Genomic DNA, 23,326 nt, shown 5'->3' with positions numbered 1-23,326 from the left:
TTAAGCAGTGATGTGAACTACTACAGAGGTGTGACACCCTCTCCTTACAGTTGTGTAAGACTCTTCTAAAGCTATTAATTAAGAAAATTCTAACAGTCTGACGTACAAAAGGCTCTTAGTTATCAGGGTGAATATTGCAGTGCACAGCCAGAATGTGGGTTTAAAATTACTTTTTTAGTCTTTTTACATAAGTAATGGGATTCTTAACCTGTATATAGGCAAGTTAACACAGGAATGTCAGTGCCTGGCTGTGTCCTGTAATCCACCCAATTTCCACTATACAGCTGCCAAGCTGGGAGTTGCTCCATTTTGTATATAAATAGCACTCCAAATACAGTACCCTGTACCCCTAGATGGTAGAAGGCTGAGGCTTAGCTCTCATGATGGGAGAGAATCTAATATTGTATATTTCTAGGCTACAGAACTTTATGACAGTAGGAACGAAATGGAGGTGGAGCTGAAAGGATTCCAGGCTATATTAAAAATTCACTAATGTGCCAAGAAATCTGTTCTGAACTTAAAAAGCATCCCTCAAGCAAGATGTAGAAGACAGTTACATTATTCCTTTAGTTTACCATCAGGCCAAATATATGCTAGAGAACTCTGTTAAAGGCTTTGTTTTTTTCTAGTCAGAAAAGCAGCTGGATAATACACAGGAAAACTGTATTCCACCTTTACTTCTTCAAGGTAGAATTCTAGTGTGAACTTAATGTAAGAAACCGCAACTGAAATATAATTGCAGGAAACCACCAACTATTTAGCACAAAGTCAGACAATGGCACAGCCATTTCAGCATGCAGGTGCACAAGCAAGGGGTAACTAGTTATGGAAGTAAGTATTCAGGTGATAAAGGAGGGGCAAAACTGCTTTAAAAGGTCTTGGGGATTTTCTTTTGTATATCTTTTTGTGACTTGAGAAAAAATATTCAGCAACTTACATAGCTGATGTTATATGTTTAAAGAAAAATGCAAACTACCGAGAAGGCTGCTGCAGTTTGATACCCATCAATCTTTATTCAGACTGGCCCGATTACTTTTAAAAACACCATTAAGCAGACACACACTGCCATCTTGTGAGCATCTCTAACACAGCTGCAGGCTCATTTCAGAGGAGAGGAAAAGGAGTTGCTTGGAGCAAGTAACTTAATACAGTACAAAACATATACAGACTTAAAAAATGCTGCACTGAATGCTTTGTCAATGGTATAGTATATAATAGAGATACACAGAGCAAAGCTAAAGTATTTTATTAATAATTTATTGTCAGTAAGAAAGACTGGCTAATGGTAATTTTCAGTAAAAACCTTTACAAGACCATTGGATCACAAATATACAGACACTATAAAAACTGTGTCATGGTGGTTTTGGTTCTAAACTGGTATGCAGAGGGTCCCCAACACACTTTCCAAGAAGGGAAAAAAATGTTTACAGTTCTAAAATACAGCAACCCATTTAAGACATTTCCATATAGCTGACCCAGAAAAATATCAGACCTAATGTATGTACAATTGAAATTGTGTGAATATGTCGAATGTTTTACAATGAAATGTCAAACCTTAGTTTTCAGGAGAATACATACAGTGATGCCCTGATTATAATAAGTCAGGGTGCTCATTTTTAATGGCACACTAACACCACTAGTTTCAGTGGAAAACAAATTCACGAAATATCTACAAAATCTAGTTAAAACTATTAAAATCAAAACTGTACATAAAATTTACAAAAAATAGGAGAAAATTAATTGCATTAGAACTATATAAATATATGCATCATGCTAACATGGAGAAGTGGTATGTGATTTTTTTTAACATAGAAAATGCAAGTACATAAAGGATGTTCAGAAATGGCACAGCCAATGGAAATCTTAGAACTTTCCAAATACAGTAGGTCAGGAAATGGAAAGAGGTTCATTTAATGAAATGAATTGCATGATCCAACGCTGCCATGCCAGTTTAGCTCACTGAAACAAAAGCATTCACTGTGGTTGGGAAAAAAAAAAAGAAAAAATAAAAAAGCTCTTGAAAATTGTTCTAGATTTGATAAAGTTTGTTAGAGTCCAGGCACTTTTGTTGAGTGTGTCAGACTTCTGTATGTTGCTGGGAATCAAGCGGAGGAATTTTCACATCTTCAAAGTGAGCATCGTCTCCACTCTCATAGTCACTCATCATGACTTCAGACTCCATTTCACAGCATGCCGACACATCCGAGCAGGAGGCTGTGGAAGCGTACACAGACATGGACATGTTGTCTACAGGAGGTGCTTCAAAGTCTGGATTGAACCCCAGCGAGTATGGAGCGTACGGTTCTCTGTAGCTGCCGCCGCCGCCGCCACCGGGGCTGGTCTGAGGTTCTGACATGTCTGCAGGGTAGTGATGGGGAAGGTACTGATTAAGGTTAAATCTCTGCCTGCTCCTTGTAGAAGAACCCAAGCTACCTACGGCTGGCATGTCTCTGGGTGGCTGTATTGACTCAAACTGGTCGCTGTATTCAGGTGGTAACGGTGGAAGCTCATCGGGTGCAGGGAAATCATCAGGTGGAGGTGGAAAATCACTTTCTATGTCATAACCACCAGGGTAATAGTCTGTATCAATGGCATTTGGATCAGTGTAGAGGGGAGCCGACTCCTCCACCACTTCGTAATTTGGATACTCTTGGATACCTGGCAACTGAACACTTGGCATCCAATCTGATGTATCCCAGTGATAACCTGAAAAGTTAATTAAAGAAAAAAATAGTATTATTGTCTTGTATTTGAGTCAGTCTGAACTGAGAAATCAACACGTGTATTAAGACAACGCAATCACTGTGATTAGGACACCACTTGTTAATCAGCAGTTGCCCTGGTTGCACAAAGACATTCAACACAACTTTACTTTATGCCATGCATGAGACAGTGCATCATTCACAACTTGAACTTTTACATTTTCCCAGACATCACACCTAACATGGGAAGAGCTGTAGTTACCTATGGAATGTGCTGTCACAATACATAGTTGTTCAGTGGATAGCAAAGAATCAACACCCTACCTGGTGCAGCTAAATACTTAATTGTTGCTGATTAATTAGTTAGGGTGATAACAATGGCCTATTTTTCTTAAGAATATAGTTAGCATATATAACCCATTATTTTCTTAGATAAAAGAAGCAATTTCTATTTGGTAAAGTATTTCAGACCATTTAAAGTGACTCTGCTGCTCAAGCACATTATAAAGTTAGTTTCCCAAAATGCTGTTAGCTCTACAGGAACATCTCTGATAAAAATCTTTTGTTATTAGTAAAGACATTTCACATTCAACTACAAGAACAAACCAGGAAAATCAAGCTTAATCATGCAAAAATGACTGGACATGATCCTCTCTTGCAAACTCCCTTTGAATAAGTTTGTATTTGCTGGAAACTAGATATAAACCTAAACTAACTAAAAACCAATAATTTCTCTCATCCAAGCACCAATAAAAAAATACAACGTTGTAATATAGTGCAAATCTAGTAAAAAGAAATCACTGCAGACAAATGCACAGCAAGCAACTGATAGTAAGTCTGTGTTAAAACCAAATATTAACAGAAATTTTGGTGAACATCAATGAACTGCATGCAGAAGTCACCTCTTGAATTGCTGAGGTCAGGAACAGCAAAAGATTCTTTAGGTGGCAGAATAAGAATAAAAAGGAGAAAACATCTGTAGTTAGGAATCAAATAGTAGAACCAATATGAAGACAAACAATGACTACTCACTATGACATTCACACTGTTTTTTTTTCCAGTTTAATTAGCAATACTGAAGTGTTTTGTTTTTTTTTTAATTTTCTCCTGGGCTCCTTATTTGTTAAGACTTAAACTGTAGGACAGCTATTGAATTCATGTACAGCCCATCTGCAGTCTGGAGTTTACTGAAATCCTTGTATCAGTATATACAGGACTTCTGCTACACAGGGTAGTAGGACTTGATCTGATTTTTTTCTTTCTTTGTATCTACCCTTGTGTTTTGATACAGGGATCCATCTATTGGTGCTTACACTTTGAAGTATCTCTTGAGAATCAAGGTACCTCTTCCTTTAGTATCTGGCTTCCATACATAAGCACTAGGAAACCTGCCTCCCTTTGTACAGCAATTCCAACAACTCATGCTCAGCAGAGAACTGCCCTGACAAATATTAAAACTTTCTCTCTTCAGGAATCTATATTCCCTATTAAAGTCTCTAAGGATGGTGATGCCTATCCTAATGGCAAAATCTTCTAAGAATTCATACTTTCATCTTTTGGAAGACTGAAGGGACAGAGGAACTTCAGAGAGAAGTTCCTATTTTCTTAAGCTTGCCTAGCCCAGACAAGAAAAATACTGTTCAGACTAATGGAGACGTCAGTCTGAGCTCTGAGACTCTTAAAACATCTCTGGCCTCAACTCCAGGAGAAGGTTCTGATCATTACTCCACTTAGAAGTCAACATTCTTTATTTTTCCTGGGAAATTGTGTGCAAAACTAAAGCCAATAGGCATTATGATTTAGAGTACTTTCACTAAGGTATGGTGAGATCTTGATTTTCCTCTTCTTCTCAGGCAAAGACCCTTTAATGCAAATGGCAGAAACACCAACTAGAACTGGATGTGCCCATCTTTATGTGACAATCTGCTAGATTGGAGCTGTATTTTCTCTTGCACTCAGCATTGCTGATTTGCATCAAGCTACAGCCTGAGGAGCAGTGCAGAGAATAGAGGCCTAAAACTGTCCTACAATGAGATTAGCTACAGTTCATGCTTCCAGGATGCCTGTTGGACAGAAACACTGGGGACACTAAGGTAAGGACCATCTGTCCCAGAACATGACCTTGCGGCAGGCTTGAGTAAGGATCTCTGCTGCTTGAACTGACACCCTCCCTGAGGGTGCTCAAAAGCAGAACTCCTTACCTAAGATGTTTTGAAAGAAGAAATGCTTAATAAGAGCAGAAACTCTCAAATGTTAAGAAGCAGCTGGAGTAGGACATATTTAATCTCTCTACAATTGCAATGCACACAATGTTTGTATTTATCTTATGGTGATACTAAAACACCAGGCAATATTTTTATCTTTGACTTGAGAACTATATCTATAATTTTCAGATTCTACCAATTAAAATCTTAGAGAAAATCTGAGTCAGTTATTAAATATTTCCCCTGGTACATCTGGCCTCTTTTAGTCTTGTAATTCTCCCATTCCCAAGTACTGTGCATTGCAATTTTTTTGCACAGAGGACTACTGTCTATAGGTACACATTAACGAAATACTCTCAAGTAATTGGAAGTCCTTGTATTTGTCTACTTTCTGTGTGTCTGTGTGAATTAAGAGTGTACTTCAGATAACAAACCAAAGTGAAACTTCAGCTACTCTAATTGATTTATGTTCTTACAATGGCTTCATTTTAAGTAGGACTTAGTAAAAACATTACGTTTCCTAGTCTGTATTTAGAAATAGGAAGCATAGGTTGGATGCTATTTCAGAAGAAACCTCTGCAAACTCATGGTCATGGAGTGAATCATTTGCCTTTTACTGGAACTGAAAGTAGTATTTAGTAAATTAAAACAACAGTTAGCATTTGTATAGACTCGCTGGCACTTTTATTATTCCTATTATTTTGTAAAGAGTTTGTGTTTCCCAGAGTGATTAGTTCTTAAATGTTAGCAGAAATAAAATAACATACCATTGAAAATGCCTACCTTGCCTCCTTCTAACTTCCAAATACATACTACACACACATATATGTGTATGTACATATACCCAATTGCACATTTAGGTACTGCTGTAAGGCTGCATAGTAACAAGCTACCTAAACTGAGGAGGATGTATATGGCTACATACCTCAGCTGCAGACAAAACTATTTTTTTCTACTTAAGAGACAGATTGATCTGAAGACCAAGGAAGTGAGTACTGATACCAGACCATTTTGATTCTGCTCAGCTGAACAAGGTGTCAACAGGTGTGGGTGGGAGAAGAAAAGGAAGCAGAGGCTGCTGCTGTTTCATCTACAGTACTGCATGTATTTGCCTTTGACGTTGTCTCAATTCTGCTGGCAGCTTTAGTATGAATATTTTCAGAAGAGAGTAAGCACCCAGATCTTTTTATGCCAATCCCCTTTTCCCCAAGAAAACACACTTTGAAACCTGTTCACAAGGCATCTACAGCCTATTCAAGAAAACATTAACAGATCTACAAGATAAATATATTTTTTCCTATAACTTATCAGAAAGTCTAAGTGAATAATATTTTATAACTCACATCTGGCTAGGACTACATTACTAGAAGACAATGTAAGACAACAAACGTGCATTACGCTGCCAAAGCAGTAAATAAATATGAAAACATGTATATACCTTCTTTTTCCACCGAGTCAACAACAGCATTGACAAGGTGTATTACAGTCACTACGGAAGCTTGTAAAAGGTATAAAAGGAGCAAATTAAAACAAACCTATAGTTAGTATCACTTTAAACAGCAGACAGATACACATAAAAACCCCCATCAACACCGTGAAATTGCAGTTCATTACTGTTTTATAGAGCAACATTATTAGTGTACATGCACATTCACTCTCAAGCTAGAGAGTAGTTGCATGTAACACATAAAACATATATCTAAAGCTCAATTTTATTATTGCTAAACATACAAAAGTACTTGTAATACTCATGAAGTACATTTTGCATGAGCACAAGGCTGCTTAACTTGTGTTAGAACTTCTGAAATGTTGCCTAAATATACTCATTTGCACCATACTTTATCTACATAGCAATAAACTAGACTTTTCTCAAGGCTTGTGTTGAGTGAATTAAGGATTATTGCATTAGACTTCTCCTTTAAAGATGTAAACTATGTTGCCTCCCTACCAATGAAAGATATAGGAAAGAAATTTTCCCTGAAATGAGCTAAAAGGATAGAATACGAAAAATACCTACTGAAAATTTCTGTTACTGACCTACTTAAGTTTTGTATAAAATAGAGGTTCCACAGTAGGAATACCAAATTCAGGCTGTTACATACTTATTTTAAAAAAAACAAACTTGGATGTATTTTTTATGTCTTCAATTTCCCTCAAGATAGTTTTGAAATGGAGAAGGATTTATTCTTATAGGGTAAAAATGAAGTAAGCACATGCAACTCTTTTGCACAGCTCAGGGATTAAATATCAAGCTATTAAATTCTGAATCTACCAAAATGGAAGGAAGGAACAGTATCTATGATGCTACAGCTATTTCTCTTAAAATGATGTATTAATGAGTAATCAATTCATGACAGGAAATGGGAGAAAGAATACACTAGACATAAGACAGTGAGGAGGGGAGAACAACATGTACAACACGACACTTAAAACCACAGGAAAAAAAGTTGCAAGTTGGCATCAGGTCTACTGATAAAACGATGAGGACTGCAAGCATACCATTTTACTTTCACCAATCATTAAACCAGATAGTTTTTTTTCATGCTGTTAATAACAAATAACTCTACTTCATTAAGAAGCAGAATGTTCTTTATTCCTAAGCTAAAGGAATTTCAAGTTCCTTTTTACCAGGCAGAGACAAAAGTAGAATGTGGAATAAAGAGTCAAAGAACACCTTAACTTAGCAAATTAATTATGAGAGAACTGTGGCTTTGTCCAATCAGTATGACATGTTTCTGAATACACAGATGCATTCATATCAACTATAAAAGCATCTGTCATCACAATGGAAAAGACATCCAATTAATAATAATCAAACCCACAAGTATGTATGCTGATTATATTCTGATGGACTTGAGGTGAGATCAAAATATTTATAGTTTTATATTGGCTTTTTTCAATGTATGAAATGTTTTTATAAATTCATTTCAATCATGGTGAAAGCCAAATATACTGCTCTATTATAACAAAACTCCTTTTTGTGAAGTTTCCTTCATTACTAAAGTAATCAAACTTACAAGCAGTCCCTTAAACTCTGCTCTCACTCAGAACTGATCTGATCCATATGGGAGCTGAGGTCGCAGCAAGAAAAAGAGAAGGAAACAAGTGAAACTGTAACACCAGAAAGCTTTTTACTGAGAGCTGAACAGCAAAGTGAAAGTTATATTTGTGCAGAGGTCATTTTTTAAATTCACTGTGTTCTTGCATAAGATGATAACTAAGGATAACCTAGAAGAGTTTACCAAATTCTAATATGTTTTAAACACAAGGCTCTGAGCAGCTTGAGCTGCATTTTCACTGTAATATTCTAACAGTAGAATGATTATAACTTTAAGGTAAAGTAATTAACAGTTGGCATAGAGATAGGTAAAATATCTTTTTTTAATTAACAGATTTGGGCATTAACATAAGTAAATACAAATATATATTAAATAAGCTACTATTTAATATATATTCAATATATGTAAATCCTATTGTTACTAAGAGATACAGATGCAAAGACAGAACAAATGAACATCAGCCGCGGTACAGAATGATTGCATTTTACGTACCATTGTCATCACATGATTCAGACTGGAAGGAGCTGAGAGACTGGACCTCAGACATGCTTTCTCTTGCACTGTAAGGATGGGAGTTCTTTTCATCCAGAGGCTTCTTAGAAAGGCAGGGGTCAAGATCTACTACTTTAGCTGAAAGAAAAAGTTTCAAGTGAGACAATGAATAGATTCTAGATTAAAGAATCAATACTACTCAAAGTTGAGATCTGCGCATTTTTACAAAACTTAGTAGAGCATGAAGGCTGATCAGAGACAAAACCCCGTAAAGACATAATGTCTTTTGTACTCATATTAAAATTGTACCAGCATAACCATTTAACAGGAAAGTAAAAAATAAGAATGTCTCTTACTGTCATAGTCAAAATCCCAGCTGGGTTTCTGTATTGAATCACTGTCTGAAGGTGAGTTGGAGGGAGGTGGAGGTGGCAAGTTTGGTGCAACACTGCAAACAGCTACAGCTTTCCGGTGACCATGTACAGAATCTGGGTTAAAAGTACTAAACTCGGGGTGCTCAGGGATAGCAGACCCTTCAAAAGAATTCCTGTCAAGATTGTTCCTGGAGTCGCTTGGAATGCTTGGAGTGTATGAAATGGGACGAACAGGAACCTGTGGTGGAATGTCAGAATAGATGTTCTTATTCAATTTTGCATCAAAACACGGTCTTTGCAAGAAGGCTGTCGTAGCTCCCAGTTGCTTGTCTTCAGGCTCTGGCTGGTGCTTCTTCTTCCTACCAACCACTTTGCGGCAAACAACAAAAATCACAACTAACAAGAAGATTCCTGCGACGAAAACAATAATCCCAATCACTTCAGCTAAGCTAATGTTCCAAGATGTCGAAACATATTTATTGAGAACAATGTCTGTGCAGTGTTTGCCTCCAAATCCACGACTACAGTTGCAGTGATATGAACCATAAGTATTCTCACAAAGGGCACCATTGAGACACGGGTTTTCTACGCATTCATCGACATCAGTCAGGCACCTATCAGAAACAGAGCACAGCAGTGATGTTTAGTTTACATCAGTAGTCTTTGTTGTAATCTTGTTTTCAACAATTTTAGATCTATTTATTATAAGGTACTGCACACTAACATGCATTTTGCTGTTTTATCAACATCCCAGATTTCAACCAGTTTGACCTATTAATCTGTTAATTAATACTACTAAAATTCAATGTACATTGGAAGACCACCTACCTTTCTCCACGAAAGCCTGCTTCACACTCACAAACAGGTCCATCCAAACTGTCAATACACTTGCCACTGTTTTTGCAAGGATTGTCTTTGCAATATGGACCCAGCTGGCATCTGCAAAGGCAAAACAAACAAAGCCATCTGAACATTACCTTACTGCAAGCGTTTTCATAATGTGGGATACAAAGCTGTAACACAGGGGCTGCTGTTAACTTCAGCCAGCTCCAGTATGTCTCAAATCTCAGTTTAAGGTAGGAAACACATAAAAAAAGAAACAGAAAAAGTGCTACATTTATATCCTGTTTTCCAAGGGATTCATTGATACAATGAACCATAGAAACATACCTTTGACCTGTATATTGTCCTCGGCACTGGCAGATAAAATCATCACTGACTGGGATGCAAGTCCCACCATAAAGGCAGGGGTTGGAAGCACATGGGTTGACACTTACATCGCAGTGAGTTCCCATAAACAAAGGTGCACACTTGCAGTAGTAACCTGAAATCAAATACAGTCTTTTTGAAAGGTGCACACGGCTTTACTGGATTTGAGATGAAATCCTCCCTGCCCACCTACAGATTTAAGTTAAATTCCTCCCTACCCACCAAGCTGTTACATGAGTGAAAGGATGGGAAAAAATAGAAACGTTTTTAATTGAAAGGTGAGGTAAAGTCTAACAGTAAGAGTTTTCTTAAACATTTTTCTCACAAAACACAAGTTGTCCCAATGATTTCAGAATCTTTAAAGAAAAGCTCAAAAGTAGGCTGTCAAGAGGATGGACCTTAGATGTTAGCACTGAAGATTAAATCCCCGCTTTGCCAGATGGACATTGTCTACCTCATACCCCAAGCAGTCGAATCTAGAAGGCACACACAGCCTTCCTACCTATTCAACTATTGACCTTCTACAACTCTGGGAAACCAAGAATTATGGATGAAGCTGTTTTGTCCCTCAAAGCAGAGAAGTTGAAAAGCAATTTTGAAAGCTAAAAGCAGAAGAATAAAGAGCAGCTTACCTCCATTTGACAGTGCATTGCAGACGCCTCCATTCTGACAGGGGCTGCTTGAACAGCCATCTGTGGCAGTCAGTAAGCACCCAGGAGTGACATCTACAGATTCCTCCATGTGTGCATAATTTCGTGGCTTGCTGTTTAGGGGCAGCTCTTGTCCATTTAATACAATGGAATCCATACAGCCTCTGAAACCATTGCTAACCTGAGGACTTCTACCATGTCTTGTACCTTGCTGACGAATATGACCACCAAAAAACACGTGATTGTCTAGGTTTAGTGTCCTAAGTGTACCAGGAGCAGTACCGGATGCAGTATGCACCCTGTCCAGAACAAGTCGTGCATAGTTTCCATCCACCTCAAGAGATAAGGAATGCCACTGGCCATCATTTATCTGAGTGCTCTGAACAGAGACAATCCCGGGTCCACTGCCACAATCAAATTTATATTGCAGTCTTCCATGATGGATCTACAGAGGAAAGCCACAACATCAATAAATGGTCCGCACACTTAAAGAGTATAAAATATTGATGCCTATAAAAGTTTATGTTTGCTGGAGAGACAGGATGATGATGGTGTTCATAAAAAGCAGTTTAATAACACTGTTTTCCAGTCATGGTAGCTGTGATTTATTCTATATGGTTCTTTTAATTGAAATGTACACTTTGTACATTTTGTTCCTCTAGTAAAGTAATCACAGATCATAATCAAAATATTACAATACTTCAATATCTTTCATCTTGTGCTTTTCCTGTATGGACTTCAGTATTATAACCAAATAAATTTAAAGTTGTTCAAAGTATATGATTCAGGAAGCTTTGTTTGTTTACACATGTAAAAATTTCTGTACAAGTTTGTCACCTGGATGTGTAATAGACCCTACCTTTAAAGTAATTTTCAGTTATAACCATTCTACATAGATGTTATGACTCAATCTTTTAATCTGACACAAAAAGAGTAAGAAGATGGTAGGAAGAAAGGAGGAGATATGCACTAGGAGATTTTAATGTACCTCTAAGATACTGTAGTCTGTTCCTCGAGCATACATAACAACTGCATGAGCAGAGTAAGTTCTAAGTCTCATTGTCAGCTTCATTTCCTCTTTGTTCTCATTTTCCATGAGACGATATTTCACATAGCTGCTCCCAGTAAATGTCACAGCAGAGCCAGCTGATGCTTAGGAATACAGAAAAGCATAAAAAGTATTAGCACAGGACTGGAATAAAATTTATATTTGGAAAGTAATATAATATGCACAGAGTTTTTTAAAGTTAATTCCTTACCAGGACATTGTCCAGCTTTGCTGTCTTGGCAAACACAGGTATATTTTCCTTCCTTTGGATCTCCTAAACATTCAGTACCTTCAGGACATGGGTTTCCTTCACACACACTGTTCACCAGGGGGCATTTCCCTTCTGTAAAACCAAATCCATTATTTCTTTTCTGTTGATGGTGATAGTATTTTGTGAAAAGGGACTCTTACGTATAGTAGCTGAAAGTGCCCCAAATGATATTCCTGACTATCAGAAAAGGAAGTGAATAACAGTTACAGGGCATGACTGGCACAGACTAGACAAATAGAATATAGAGTGGCTGATGCTTATCCTTATCTTGATTACTCAGCTCAATTGGTAAAATTGGGAAACTGGTGCTGTGGTTTAAGGCTTACCATTAGAATCATTCACCACAAAAATTCAACATGTAGATATTAAACACAGACAGAGTAGGTTGGGGAGAGCAGAGAAAAGTATGTCTGTATGTGAGACAGAAAAGGAACAGGCTTTAAATATTTACTTCATATGTGCAAGTTCACCCAGCAAGGTTAAGTCCTGATTTTAAAAAGCAATGTTTTTTTACTCAGAGATAAAGATTAATCTTCTGTCAGAAATCTTTATACTTACATATATTTTAATGAATATTTATTTCCCACATTACCCTCTCATTCCCAAACAAGTCTGGAAACTGTGTGGGCTACTCCTCTAAGCAGAAACAACAAAGTATTCATGTACTCTGCAGGAACTTACTTTTGTGCACACAAGACTGAAAATGGCCATCAAAATAGCATAGGCAACAACAACAAAAAATTAACTTCTTTCATAAAATGGAAAATGAAGGTGTAGCTATAAAAAAAAACAAATACTCACTTCCATAAATTTGTATTATGTAAACTCTTGAAATGAGATAATGAGATAAGAAGGAATTACTCTTTACTACAAATAAAATTAGGCAAATACTGTAGAGAGAGTTACAGAACATTCCTGATCTTGTTTTGTAATATAAATTTCCATCTGTGGATTACTGCTTTTTAAAACCAGAGCAATCTTTTCAAGGATAGAATTTCCCTTACTGTGTTTCTTACCTTTACAAAGACAAACTGCTGTTCTGTGATGACGGGGAGTGACGAAGCTCAGCCTGGCTGTGCTGTGGGTTGACATGATGTTCTCATCCACTGTTACTTTTTCTTCACAAAATTTCAAAGGACAATCTAGGCCTGCACAGAGCTTATGAAACACATCAATTATCCGGACACCTAAAATCTCCTCTAGGTCAGGCACAGAAGAGTTTATCTTGTGGAGCAAAATTCTCATTGGGTGGTGAGAGCTACCAGACTTTTCAATATTCAGGAGGACATCCAGATTAGAAGGAGGATCAGAAGGTTGCAAACTAACAATCTGGATGTCATTTCTCCTCACGCCCAAGATGTTTCTCAATGCTCTCTGGAAATTGCGCCAGTAATCACCGATGAATTCTTCAGGGGACAGGTTTGCAAAGCGTATTGCGATACTGTGATTTAATACCTCTTGTGTGATTTGTCTGATGTGTACAGTAATATCAGCTGCAGTTGTAAATTTTCCATCTGTAACAGTGACATTTAGGAGGTACTGTCCTACATCTAACCTTTTGTGTGCTATTAGTTTGCCACCAGTACTGGAAACAGAGAACAGGGATTCCATTTTGGGGTCCAGACTGTATGTCAAGGTATCATAAACATCTTGATCAGTTGCGTGAATTTTTCCAATGACACCACCTGAATATTCTTCCCCAAAGGCTGTGATAAAGATTTCCAGAGGCAGTATTGCTGGAGAATAAATACTTTCCTCAATAACTCTAATATCAATGTAAGTCAAAGATGACAACGGTGGTTTTCCATTATCTGACACCTAAAGGAAAGATGAGGACAGATTTACATTTTTGCTTTATCTCAAATTCTACTGCAGATATTTATCCTGTATATAGTTGAGCTGTATTTTTGTACCCATAAAAACCCCATCAAAAAGTCCTATAGGAAGATGCTTTACATAAATTCTGTAACACAATTCCTAACATAAAAGTTAACACTGAAAATTTAAAAAGCTTATATAAGCAGACACACACAAACATGTTTTCATTTCTCCCAAGATTAAAAGCCTACAGTGCTCTTATTACCTGAAAATGCCAGGAAGCTATTAACACTGGTAGCAAATACACAGGAAATGCACAGTAGCTGATTTCAGACAGCAGATGGTGCTTGAAGCTTTTTAATATCAAGCACAGAAACACTTTACAAACTTGAAATGAGTCATGCACTAGAAATGTACAACATGCTTCACTACAATTAGGAGGTAATCTGGAAGACAAAGTAAATGTACTGTGCCAAATGGAACTTCAAAAGGAAAAAAATGCATGCAGAAAGTTAATTATGTTGCCTTTCATGATTTTTGGTCACAGAGAGGAAAACAAGAGGTGGGTACCTGTAGTACTATTTGCTTCAGACAGTTAATCAACTGTCTTTAACTGTATCAGCCTAATTCAATTTTAAAGCCTTTTTGAACACCCTATTCTCCACCCCTTTTGGACAAAGACATATACTCTTGGTGTACTAGGACAGTAAAAAAAGAAGAGTGGAAAAGTGAGTTAAGAGCATTCCCTCGGGTTCACTTTTTTCTTTCTATTTCTCACCTCTTATTTCCCATCTACTTTTTCCAGAACTCTCTCTCAGTTACTGAAAGTGACACTGAAGAAATTAGTTAAAGAAGAATTGGAGACGTGAAGGTACAGAGGGGAAATACAGGGCTCAGAAAGTAGAAGATATTCTGCATTGTTTAAAAGATTTTGCAATAATTTTACAGAGTACACTTTGAAGATCTATGTGGAGAGGCTGCTTTTGATTTTTTTATACAAATTTAAGCAAAAGAGGAGTAACTCCAGGCACAAGATTATCTGTGGATGGGCACATAAATGTGGCATTTTTAAAAGGTAATGTGTGTCTCCTAGAACTATATGTCTTCATCTGTTTCTGTTAACTCCAAAAGACAGGCATGGCTAGAAACTTGTCCTCCAGTTACCCAAATAAATAATAAGAGCTTTAGCTCAAGTTGGCAAAGTTTTGTTTTGCCTAGATCTCTGCCTGGAAACAAGACAAGGCAGGCAGTTTAGCTACAGAAGAAATGCCAAGGGAAACCCGAAAAGGCTCAAAAAAAACCAGACAAGCAAAATTATAACAAATGGACAGCAGGTAGGAAAGAAGAGCCCCAGGAGAAATGGTTTTTCAATAGTGCAGATATTTTAAAATGTGCTGTGGTTTTAAACTGAAGACTTCAGTGTGTGGCACAAAGGACTGCATGACTCATAGCTGAAGATTTCGCACACTAATGCTGTGAGACATTTGTTAATAGAGAATCTATTTCCTTTGGAGAGAGCACAAGCAAATACGACTGGCATGCCCATATACGGTGATCATTGGGGAACAAAATCCTTATTTCTATTAAAATGACAAAAGTAAAGTCTTTTGGAGGTAGTGAGTGAGTAGAGCGCATATGGGGAAAGTTTGTGTAGCTTTAGTGGGGTTTTCTTTAGTTATGAGTTTTTTCAAATGAAAGTATGCCTGTAAATTAAAAACATCACTACCTCAGCAATCCATTCAAAAAGCAACTAAAGTGAAAGCTGTCAATACTGAAAAGCGCATCAGTAAAGGTCAACTAAAAACTGAAAATGGGTTTCAAGAGATCATACACAGCCATTAACTTGTGATTTGCAAGATCAAAATGTAGAAATTAAACATAATGTAAAGTTGAGAAAATGCCTTCCTACAGACTTTAAAAAATATTATTTTAAAGGAACAGAGGAAAAATATTTTTCCTCAACAGCCATGCCTATAATTTTGTGTGTATCATTGGAACTGGAGTCTTGTGTTAGGGAAATTGCTAGCTTTAGTCTTGGATGCCTTCATACCTGTGGATTGTAAGATAATAGCAAATAATAGTAGTATGTCTATTGAAAAAAGCTAGCAAAGTGTAAAATGGCAAATGGCAATTAAAAGACAGTGATATATTTCAAGAATCCAGTCAAGAAGCTTGGAAATCAACTGATTAGACAGGTCCAAAACATTGACAAGAAGAGGCACATTAGTAAGGTCTGCTTTAATGATTTACAGTCTCTGAGAAGTCTTTGCTCTAAATGAGTACACTTGTTTCAAGACACTTGTTTAGCTACTGGATGCCAATGAAATAGCCCATATTCATTTCCTAATAAAAAAGCACTTTTCAGCTACTGTGCTAAAGACAAAATAGCTGAAGTTCTGACAGGCTGTTTACAAGCAGACTAGAGACCAAGTGGCTTAGAAATAAAAGAATTGCAAGATTCCACCCAGAGGAAGATGTTAGACAGGCATCTCACACCTAAAAAAAGCTAGGCACATCAGGAAGGGCCAAAGCTGCAGCTAAATCATGAAATGTGACAAAGTCAGTGTAATAGTCTATACAGAACAAATATAACTGCCTGTACATGCATTTATAAGAACACATTTAAAAAGCAAAATAAATAGAAATTAGTTACTGTTAGAGAAGATCTAAAGGAAAATATATGAATCTTGCACTACACTGAGTCCACATACAGGAAAAACACCCATAAACAAAAAGGTGGCTTTGGGGGAATTGGCATATCACTACTGAGGAAAAAATGGCTAACAGAGGAATGGTACACCTGCCCCCATTTTCATCCCAATTCTTAAACCCTAAACTAAACTACACTTAAATGAAACTATATTTGTCCTTATATTAATGGCTCCTGAATACTAACATTTCAGTGACTCAAACAGCAAATTACAATATCTGTGTGAATTTTTTCTTCTTTTCCCAAAGAAAATAGAGTTTGTGTAAATATGTCACAATTATCTCAATGTGGACGGAATTCGGCACACACTGTTATAAACAGTATTACTCGAAAATACTGCAACTGCATGTTTACTCATAAATTATCTGCAATAGTATGCATAAGGACAATTTGGAGATTAAAAGAAATTCCTCATGTGAAAATGAAGGTAAGAATTTTTCTTAAAACCTCAATCTGGAAATGAAGAATTAAGGGCAACTACTTTTAGCCTACTAATTTTAAGTCCTCTGTTCCCAGCTGCTTAATTTATAACTGAATTTAAAAGGACTAGATAAGATTAAAACAATTGGTTTGAACTTTTCTCACACTAGGTTACAAAAAGTATTTGAAAGAACTTAGCTAGTTTAATGTAACCTTGGACATGGTGTGGTCTTTTTGTACAACAATGGCTAATGTAGCGAATATTACAGCACTTCAGGGTCATTTTTTGAGTTTTATACTGCAGCTTCCACTGCAGGATCCTAAGATCTCAAACTACTGCACTGTAAGTTTCAATGCTATGAAAAAATATCTACTATGAAAAAAGGTCCAAACTTAAAAAAATATGTTTTCAATTGCCATTGAAAAAAGAATTTGGCACTACAGGAAAATTTTCCATTACTGCTATGTTGTGCAATATCCCTGCTTTCATCATGTGAGTTTAGTCCAGCACACAGCTTCAAGGGTCAAAACGATAGCAGCAAGAGGAATTATGCAGGCAATAGAAAATGGCTCAAGGGACCTGTCCCCTGCTGGTTTTCCAGCATTCCAACATGAAGGCAAAGCGCTTATTAAGACCACTCACCCAGTTAACATTTCACTTACACCTTACTTCTAACTGTGAGTTTAACTGAACTTCCCATTGCATCTGTGTAAATTAGCATTTAAACCAACAGTTTTTTTCTTTGAAGACGCATGTCCCCATGGGACATGCCTCAAATGACTACTTGGCATGTCAGGATCTCCTAACAGAAAGACAAGTGGTGGAGTGAACACGAGTCAGAAAAGTTAATCAAATACTTACACTGCAAAACAGTAAGAGGAACATGACAGAAACATCCTACCTTGACATGAAGCAAATAGTGATCTCTCACTTTGCGATTCAGTGCAGCACTTGTGGTGAGAACTCCCTGCTGGGTAATCTGAAAAGTTCTCTCTTCGTTTCCAGTCAGGATGGTGAAGAGAAAAGGAGGGCCGTTGTGAGAGGAATCCCTGTCTGTCACCACTAGCTGCAGCACACTGAATCCAATAGGCTTATTTTCCTACAGATATATAATACACATTGGTTTTGTTATAATTGAGGATAGGGTCTGAAGCTGATTTCTTCCTTGCAACAGAAACCCCAAAAAATTACTGTCAAACCAGTTAATCAGTACAAGAGAAATCAGAATGACAATATTGCTTCAGGGAAACTACCACCCTCTGAGATTAAGACTCAAAAACTGTAAAAGGAGAAAGGCAGTTTTTTAAACTTGGTATTGTATTTTTAAAGGTAGCTTGACACTTTACATTTTCCACTTCTGGTCTGAATTAGTATTACTGTAGCCTAATTACTAAGTCATCAAAGATTTGAAATTTAGAGAAAACACCTGCTAAGAATAATCTACTGCCTTTGTTGGGAGGGCTAGAAAAATACATGCCTCCATCTGACCCCTTGTGCCCCTAATTAAGAGTTCTGCCTACAGCTGTGGCTGCTACAGGCACCATCCAGTTAAAATATGAAATCCAGGTTTTAAAATCTGCATCATAAAATCCCTTCAAGCTTGTATCATGTGGATGTCTGAGGTTTCACAGACACTTCACATATGTCGGCTTATCACATATGTTACACATACATATAACTTTATCTGACACTTGTGACACCTCTCCCAGAATACTTGTGCTCTGCTCTATCAGCCATATTTCTCTATATACATACTAATTTGAAAAGCAAGAAAAGTAGAAACATTATTTTGAAGTACAACAATAACAAAATGCTATCCCTTTCATAGATGTAAAAACTCCTGAATATAATACTCTGTTTCCAAGAGAGTAAGTCAATTTAGCTATCAGATACTGCAAAAAGCTGAAGCTTTTTCCCTTTCAGCAGAACAAAGATCATTGCTTTAAAATACAAATATTTACAGCTGGACATCCAAAGTAATTTGACTTTCCTAAAAGCTAAGCACATTTTCTACTCTGTCCAAACATATCCATCTCAAATACAAGAGGAAATGCACATCAGCATTCATGGGCAACTCCTCCAGCTTTTTTCTCTGCTACCTTCAACTAGGGCAGGCCCATATGAATGAACTATAAGACAAGAGGGCTTCCTTTTTAATTGAGTAAGGGAAATAGTACAGACATTGGCTATGCAGTCTGAAGTTTAAGCGAGATATTAATTAACATTTATTTCAAGAAAGACTATAATAGGAGATACATTTGACAGCACACAAACATGAATCTGGAAACTGTTGGTTTGGGTTTGGTTTTTTATGTGGTGGGGTTTTTTTGAGTTCTTTTTTTTTGTGGGTTGTTTTGCTTTGTTTTTTGGGGTTGGTTTTTTTTTTTTTTTTTGGTTGGTTGGGTTTTTTTAAAAGCAAGATCCAGGATATCTATCATATTTGCATACTGGGTGCATATTGTATAAATTCACTTTGTCCTATTTTGGAGACCTGCCCTTACAAATGATGCACACTTGTCTCAAACACTAGTGGTATGTTAGGATGGCACAGTGCAACAGGTAACATTGTCTGATCCTCACAGATCTACTGCACCAGGCCACGAAACAGCAGAAGGACACAAGGGATTGAGCTCATTTACATTACTAGCCAACAAAGGCCTTAGTGCAATTCCTTTGTTGACTTCCATTTATTTCCTATTGGATTTAGGAAGACAAGAAGTATAGATGCTGACTCTGCTGTCTTTGCTTTAGCAGTTTTCTGAATCAGGCAAGTACATGCCAGACACTTGAGAATGTGGCCTACGGCTACCATCCTACAGTGTAAAATTAGTCAAAGGATTGGTATGCAGCCATATGAAATTCCACTCTTGTTCTAACTGCTGCTGATCCCAGAGGAAGCCAGTGGGAATTAGGGCTTAACCTCGTGCCATGGTGCAGAGCACTAGCTTCAAAGTAACAGGTACCTAAAGGATCTTTTTCTAAGTGGTAACTCTTAAGACTAAAAAGAAATAGCGAAATTATAATGTATTTTAACATCCCTGTATGATTCTAAGATTGTTCTATGCATAAAAGGAATTTATAATACATAGACATGTACACACACAAGGAATCAGAAGAAGAACCTAGAGAGGTTATGCAGTCTCCCTCACTTTAAATATTCAAGAGCATCCTGGAGTCAATCCTGTGCCCAGGACTGGACTCAATCATGTGCTCTAGGATGAGCCTGTTTTAGCAGGGAGGTTGGACCAGATGACTCACTGTGGTCCCTTCCAACCTCACCCACTCTGTGGCTCTTACAACTTGCAATGTAAGTTTCTACATAACGTGCTAACAGGAATTTTAAAACCCTCAACACTTATTTGATAAGCAGTCTCACTGGTGACCTTAAATAATTAAAAATACAGAAAAATTCAAGTCACAAATTGCAGTCCAATAACATTGATGTAACTACTTCAATAGTTGTATTTACCTGGATGATAACACTATAGTTTCCTTTTGAGAACACTGGAGGATTATCATTTACATCAGAAACATCAATGTTTACTGTAGTTGTGTTAAGCTTAGGTGGGCTTCCATTATCTGAAGCTTGAACTGTCAAGGTATATCCTGAAATCTAAAAAAATTAATAAAAAAAATTAAAAACATTTACTGAAGAGGAAAAAAGTAACAAACTCAGATTTTGTTTTATGGAAGAATTATTTTAGCAAAACCCCCAGTAAAGCTTTCCTTCATATCTTTAATCCTTTCTCTTCCTCCCAAAAGTACTGATATAAAGAGATGCTTGCACTTTACTATAGCAATACTAATTTTGGAACATGAAACAGTAACTTAGAAATGAGTAAGGAAACAGTGGTCATCAACTATGCATAGGTAAATTAATCCCAGATGCCTTAAAATGACAAAAAACTCACCTTTTCTCTGTCTAGAAGCTTAGTCACTTTTATTTCACCCCGGGTAGGGTCAATTGTAAAAGGATTTCCTTGATTGCCATCTATAATTGTGTAGTGAATGCGGTTGTTGGAAGGTCCATCAGCATCATCTGCCATAACCTAAGTGACATTAGAGTCTCAGTTAAAACAGATTGAAAAAGACTCTAGCATCTCTCAGATAAACTCACCCTCAAGATGAGCTCTTTTGGTCTAAAAAATTTCATAGTTCACAAGAGAAATGCCATCTCAATACATTATACCAACATAATTTAACATCCTGAATTTCTTCTGAAAGTTAAGTCATGGTCTCATGAGGAGAACATAAACATATCACAAAACATTATCTACTTTCCCACAGGATCTGAAGTCCCTACTTCTGAAACTTTTTCAAAGTAAATTTTCAATTCACTCAGTGGCAAACATCTACTAATTGATGTTAACCTTCAAATCAATACTTATTCCTTCAAGAATGAAAGCATGTTCATCATGACAGAGTATTTCAAAGTGAGAAACCAATACGTACTGTTATAACCGATTGTTCAAGCATAGCATCTTCACTGATTACTGCAGTGTAAGTGTCTTGGCTAAACACTGGAGAATTGTCATTGATATCCGTGACATTAATATTCACTGTTACAACATCACTTAATGAAGGTGTGCCTCCATCTGTGGCTTCCACTGTCAGGTAGTACTCATGAGAATTTTCATAATCCAAACTCTCAATGATAAAAATGGCTCCTAGAGAAGAAGAAGAAACAAATCCTCATACAAACTCTGCTACTGCTGTAGTATTATGTGTTGGAACTTTTTATTTTGACCTGACAAATATTCAGCTTTTTCAGGGCTTGGTTTGTCACTGTAAAGCTAGAGCTACCCAGTGAAATGATTATGTTTAACACATGTAAGTAAAGAGATGCAAAGTTCCTGCCATTACCACAAAAGATTCACAGTTTAAAACAACCAGGCTTACATTTGTAATGTGAGTTTTTAACTGACTAGTTAAGATAGTGCAGTCCCTAGCATACAAATTGATTTGCTGGATGAGTTTTTCTGGAACATTTTTACTCCTTTTAAATATATGAAGTTTATCTTCCATACCTTAGTACCAGCATATCCACTGAAAAAGCAGAATTGTAATTTCCACTATACTAGTACAATTAACTACCAAACTATTTAGCTAACTATCAGAAGTCAATTAGAATTAACTTTTAGGTAGAAATCTTATTAAAAACAAAACCAATAATAAAAAAACCCAAACCCAAGCAACTTTGTAAGAAATTATCTCTCGAAAAAGAACTACATAAGTAAACAAAACTAAAATGGAAGTGTTTATTGATTTTTAACAAAGAATTCTCATTAATAGTGAAAAATTCTCAACATAACCAAAATAGCCCCTAAGACTAAATCTGACTATCATACAAGCCTAAAATCTCCACTGTCATGCTGGACATATGATTGAACATAATATTCCAATTCCAAGCTCTCTTTAATGCCATATCAAAGTTCTCTAGGATTACTGCCTTTGTGGACCAATGACCAGTCTTCCTAACCAATTTTATTTCTAATCCTTCTTTTGCCAAGCCTGGCCATTCCTTCTGATTATATACCTTTTATGGAAAGATAATTATGTTTCTCATTACAGATCTATGTCTTTCCACTTGCCTGCCCCCAGAGCAGGGAATTTCCAGTTAGGAACCCCTTATAAATGAACCCAATCCAAGTAATAATCCAATAAATAGAAACAACAAATAAATTTCCCATTCTACATTTTACTGCACTCCTCTAGTAAGCTTGCTGGTAAAATGGGTGAAAAGACAGCAGCAGCAACTTTACAGCTGGGATGAAGCACACAGATTGTACATAACCTGGCTGAACTATGGAGGAAGTCACTATGACTTGCTCGGCCTGAAGTAATATTCACAGTTGTAACCTGTTACCTGTTGTTGAATCGATGCTGAATTTTCCATGTTCGTTCCCACTGACTATTGAGTATGTGATTTCAGCGTTGGCTTCAATGTCTCTGCTTGCAGCATAGATCTGGAGAACTTCAGTTCCAACCAGAATGTCCTCTGACACACTTGCACTATACTCCCTATGCTCAAATACGGGTGGGTTATCATTAATATCCAAAACAGAAACGATAAGACTACTTGTTGAAGACAGTCTTCTAGGTAAGCCTTCATCTGTGGCCTTCAAAGTTAACGTGTACACAGCTTGTAATTCCCGATCCAAAGGCTTCTCCAAACGAATGATTCCAGAGAATTCATCAATAGAGAACTGCCCCTCTGCAGAGTTCACCAGTGCATAATGGATTTTACGGTTCAACCCTGCATTTTGAAAACAATTTTCAAGTATGAAGCAGCCTTTAAAATACACAACAGAATAATCCATCTGATAGCTATGAAAATAAGACACACATGCTAAATATTATCATTCATG

At 36.9% G+C, this 23,326-nt stretch overlaps 1 protein-coding gene across 4 annotated transcripts in view; it reads right to left on the bottom strand.

Moving 5' to 3' along the window:
- Positions 1-988: 988 nt before the first annotated feature.
- FAT1 (FAT atypical cadherin 1) overlaps positions 989-23,326 on the bottom strand; it is a 102,847-nt gene continuing 80,509 nt past the window's right edge. For 2 of the 4 annotated variants that reach the window (XM_030947369.1, XM_030947372.1), the window contains exons 14-29: positions 22,825-23,214; positions 21,411-21,625; positions 20,870-21,007; positions 20,428-20,571; positions 17,860-18,057; positions 13,026-13,827; positions 11,950-12,081; positions 11,679-11,842; positions 10,673-11,135; positions 10,002-10,155; positions 9,660-9,770; positions 8,814-9,445; positions 8,458-8,595; positions 6,345-6,404; positions 3,605-3,640; positions 989-2,706 (exon numbers count right to left, since the gene is read on the bottom strand). In XM_030947369.1, the coding sequence (XP_030803229.1) occupies positions 2,078-2,706; positions 3,605-3,640; positions 6,345-6,404; positions 8,458-8,595; positions 8,814-9,445; positions 9,660-9,770; positions 10,002-10,155; positions 10,673-11,135; positions 11,679-11,842; positions 11,950-12,081; positions 13,026-13,827; positions 17,860-18,057; positions 20,428-20,571; positions 20,870-21,007; positions 21,411-21,625; positions 22,825-23,214 (4,406 nt within the window). In that variant the 3' untranslated portion in view covers positions 989-2,077. The remainder of the gene's footprint in view (positions 2,707-3,604; positions 3,641-6,344; positions 6,405-8,457; positions 8,596-8,813; positions 9,446-9,659; positions 9,771-10,001; positions 10,156-10,672; positions 11,136-11,678; positions 11,843-11,949; positions 12,082-13,025; positions 13,828-17,859; positions 18,058-20,427; positions 20,572-20,869; positions 21,008-21,410; positions 21,626-22,824; positions 23,215-23,326) is intronic. The other 2 variants (XM_030947370.1, XM_030947371.1) reach the window with 2 other exon arrangements.

The sequence above is a fragment of the Camarhynchus parvulus genome, chromosome 4 (genome assembly GCF_901933205.1).
Source record: "Camarhynchus parvulus chromosome 4, STF_HiC, whole genome shotgun sequence".
In the NCBI taxonomy this organism is placed as follows: Eukaryota; Metazoa; Chordata; class Aves; order Passeriformes; family Thraupidae; genus Camarhynchus; species Camarhynchus parvulus.
The sequence above is the reverse complement of the archived record's forward strand: the minus strand, read 5'-3'. Positions and strand labels throughout refer to the sequence as shown.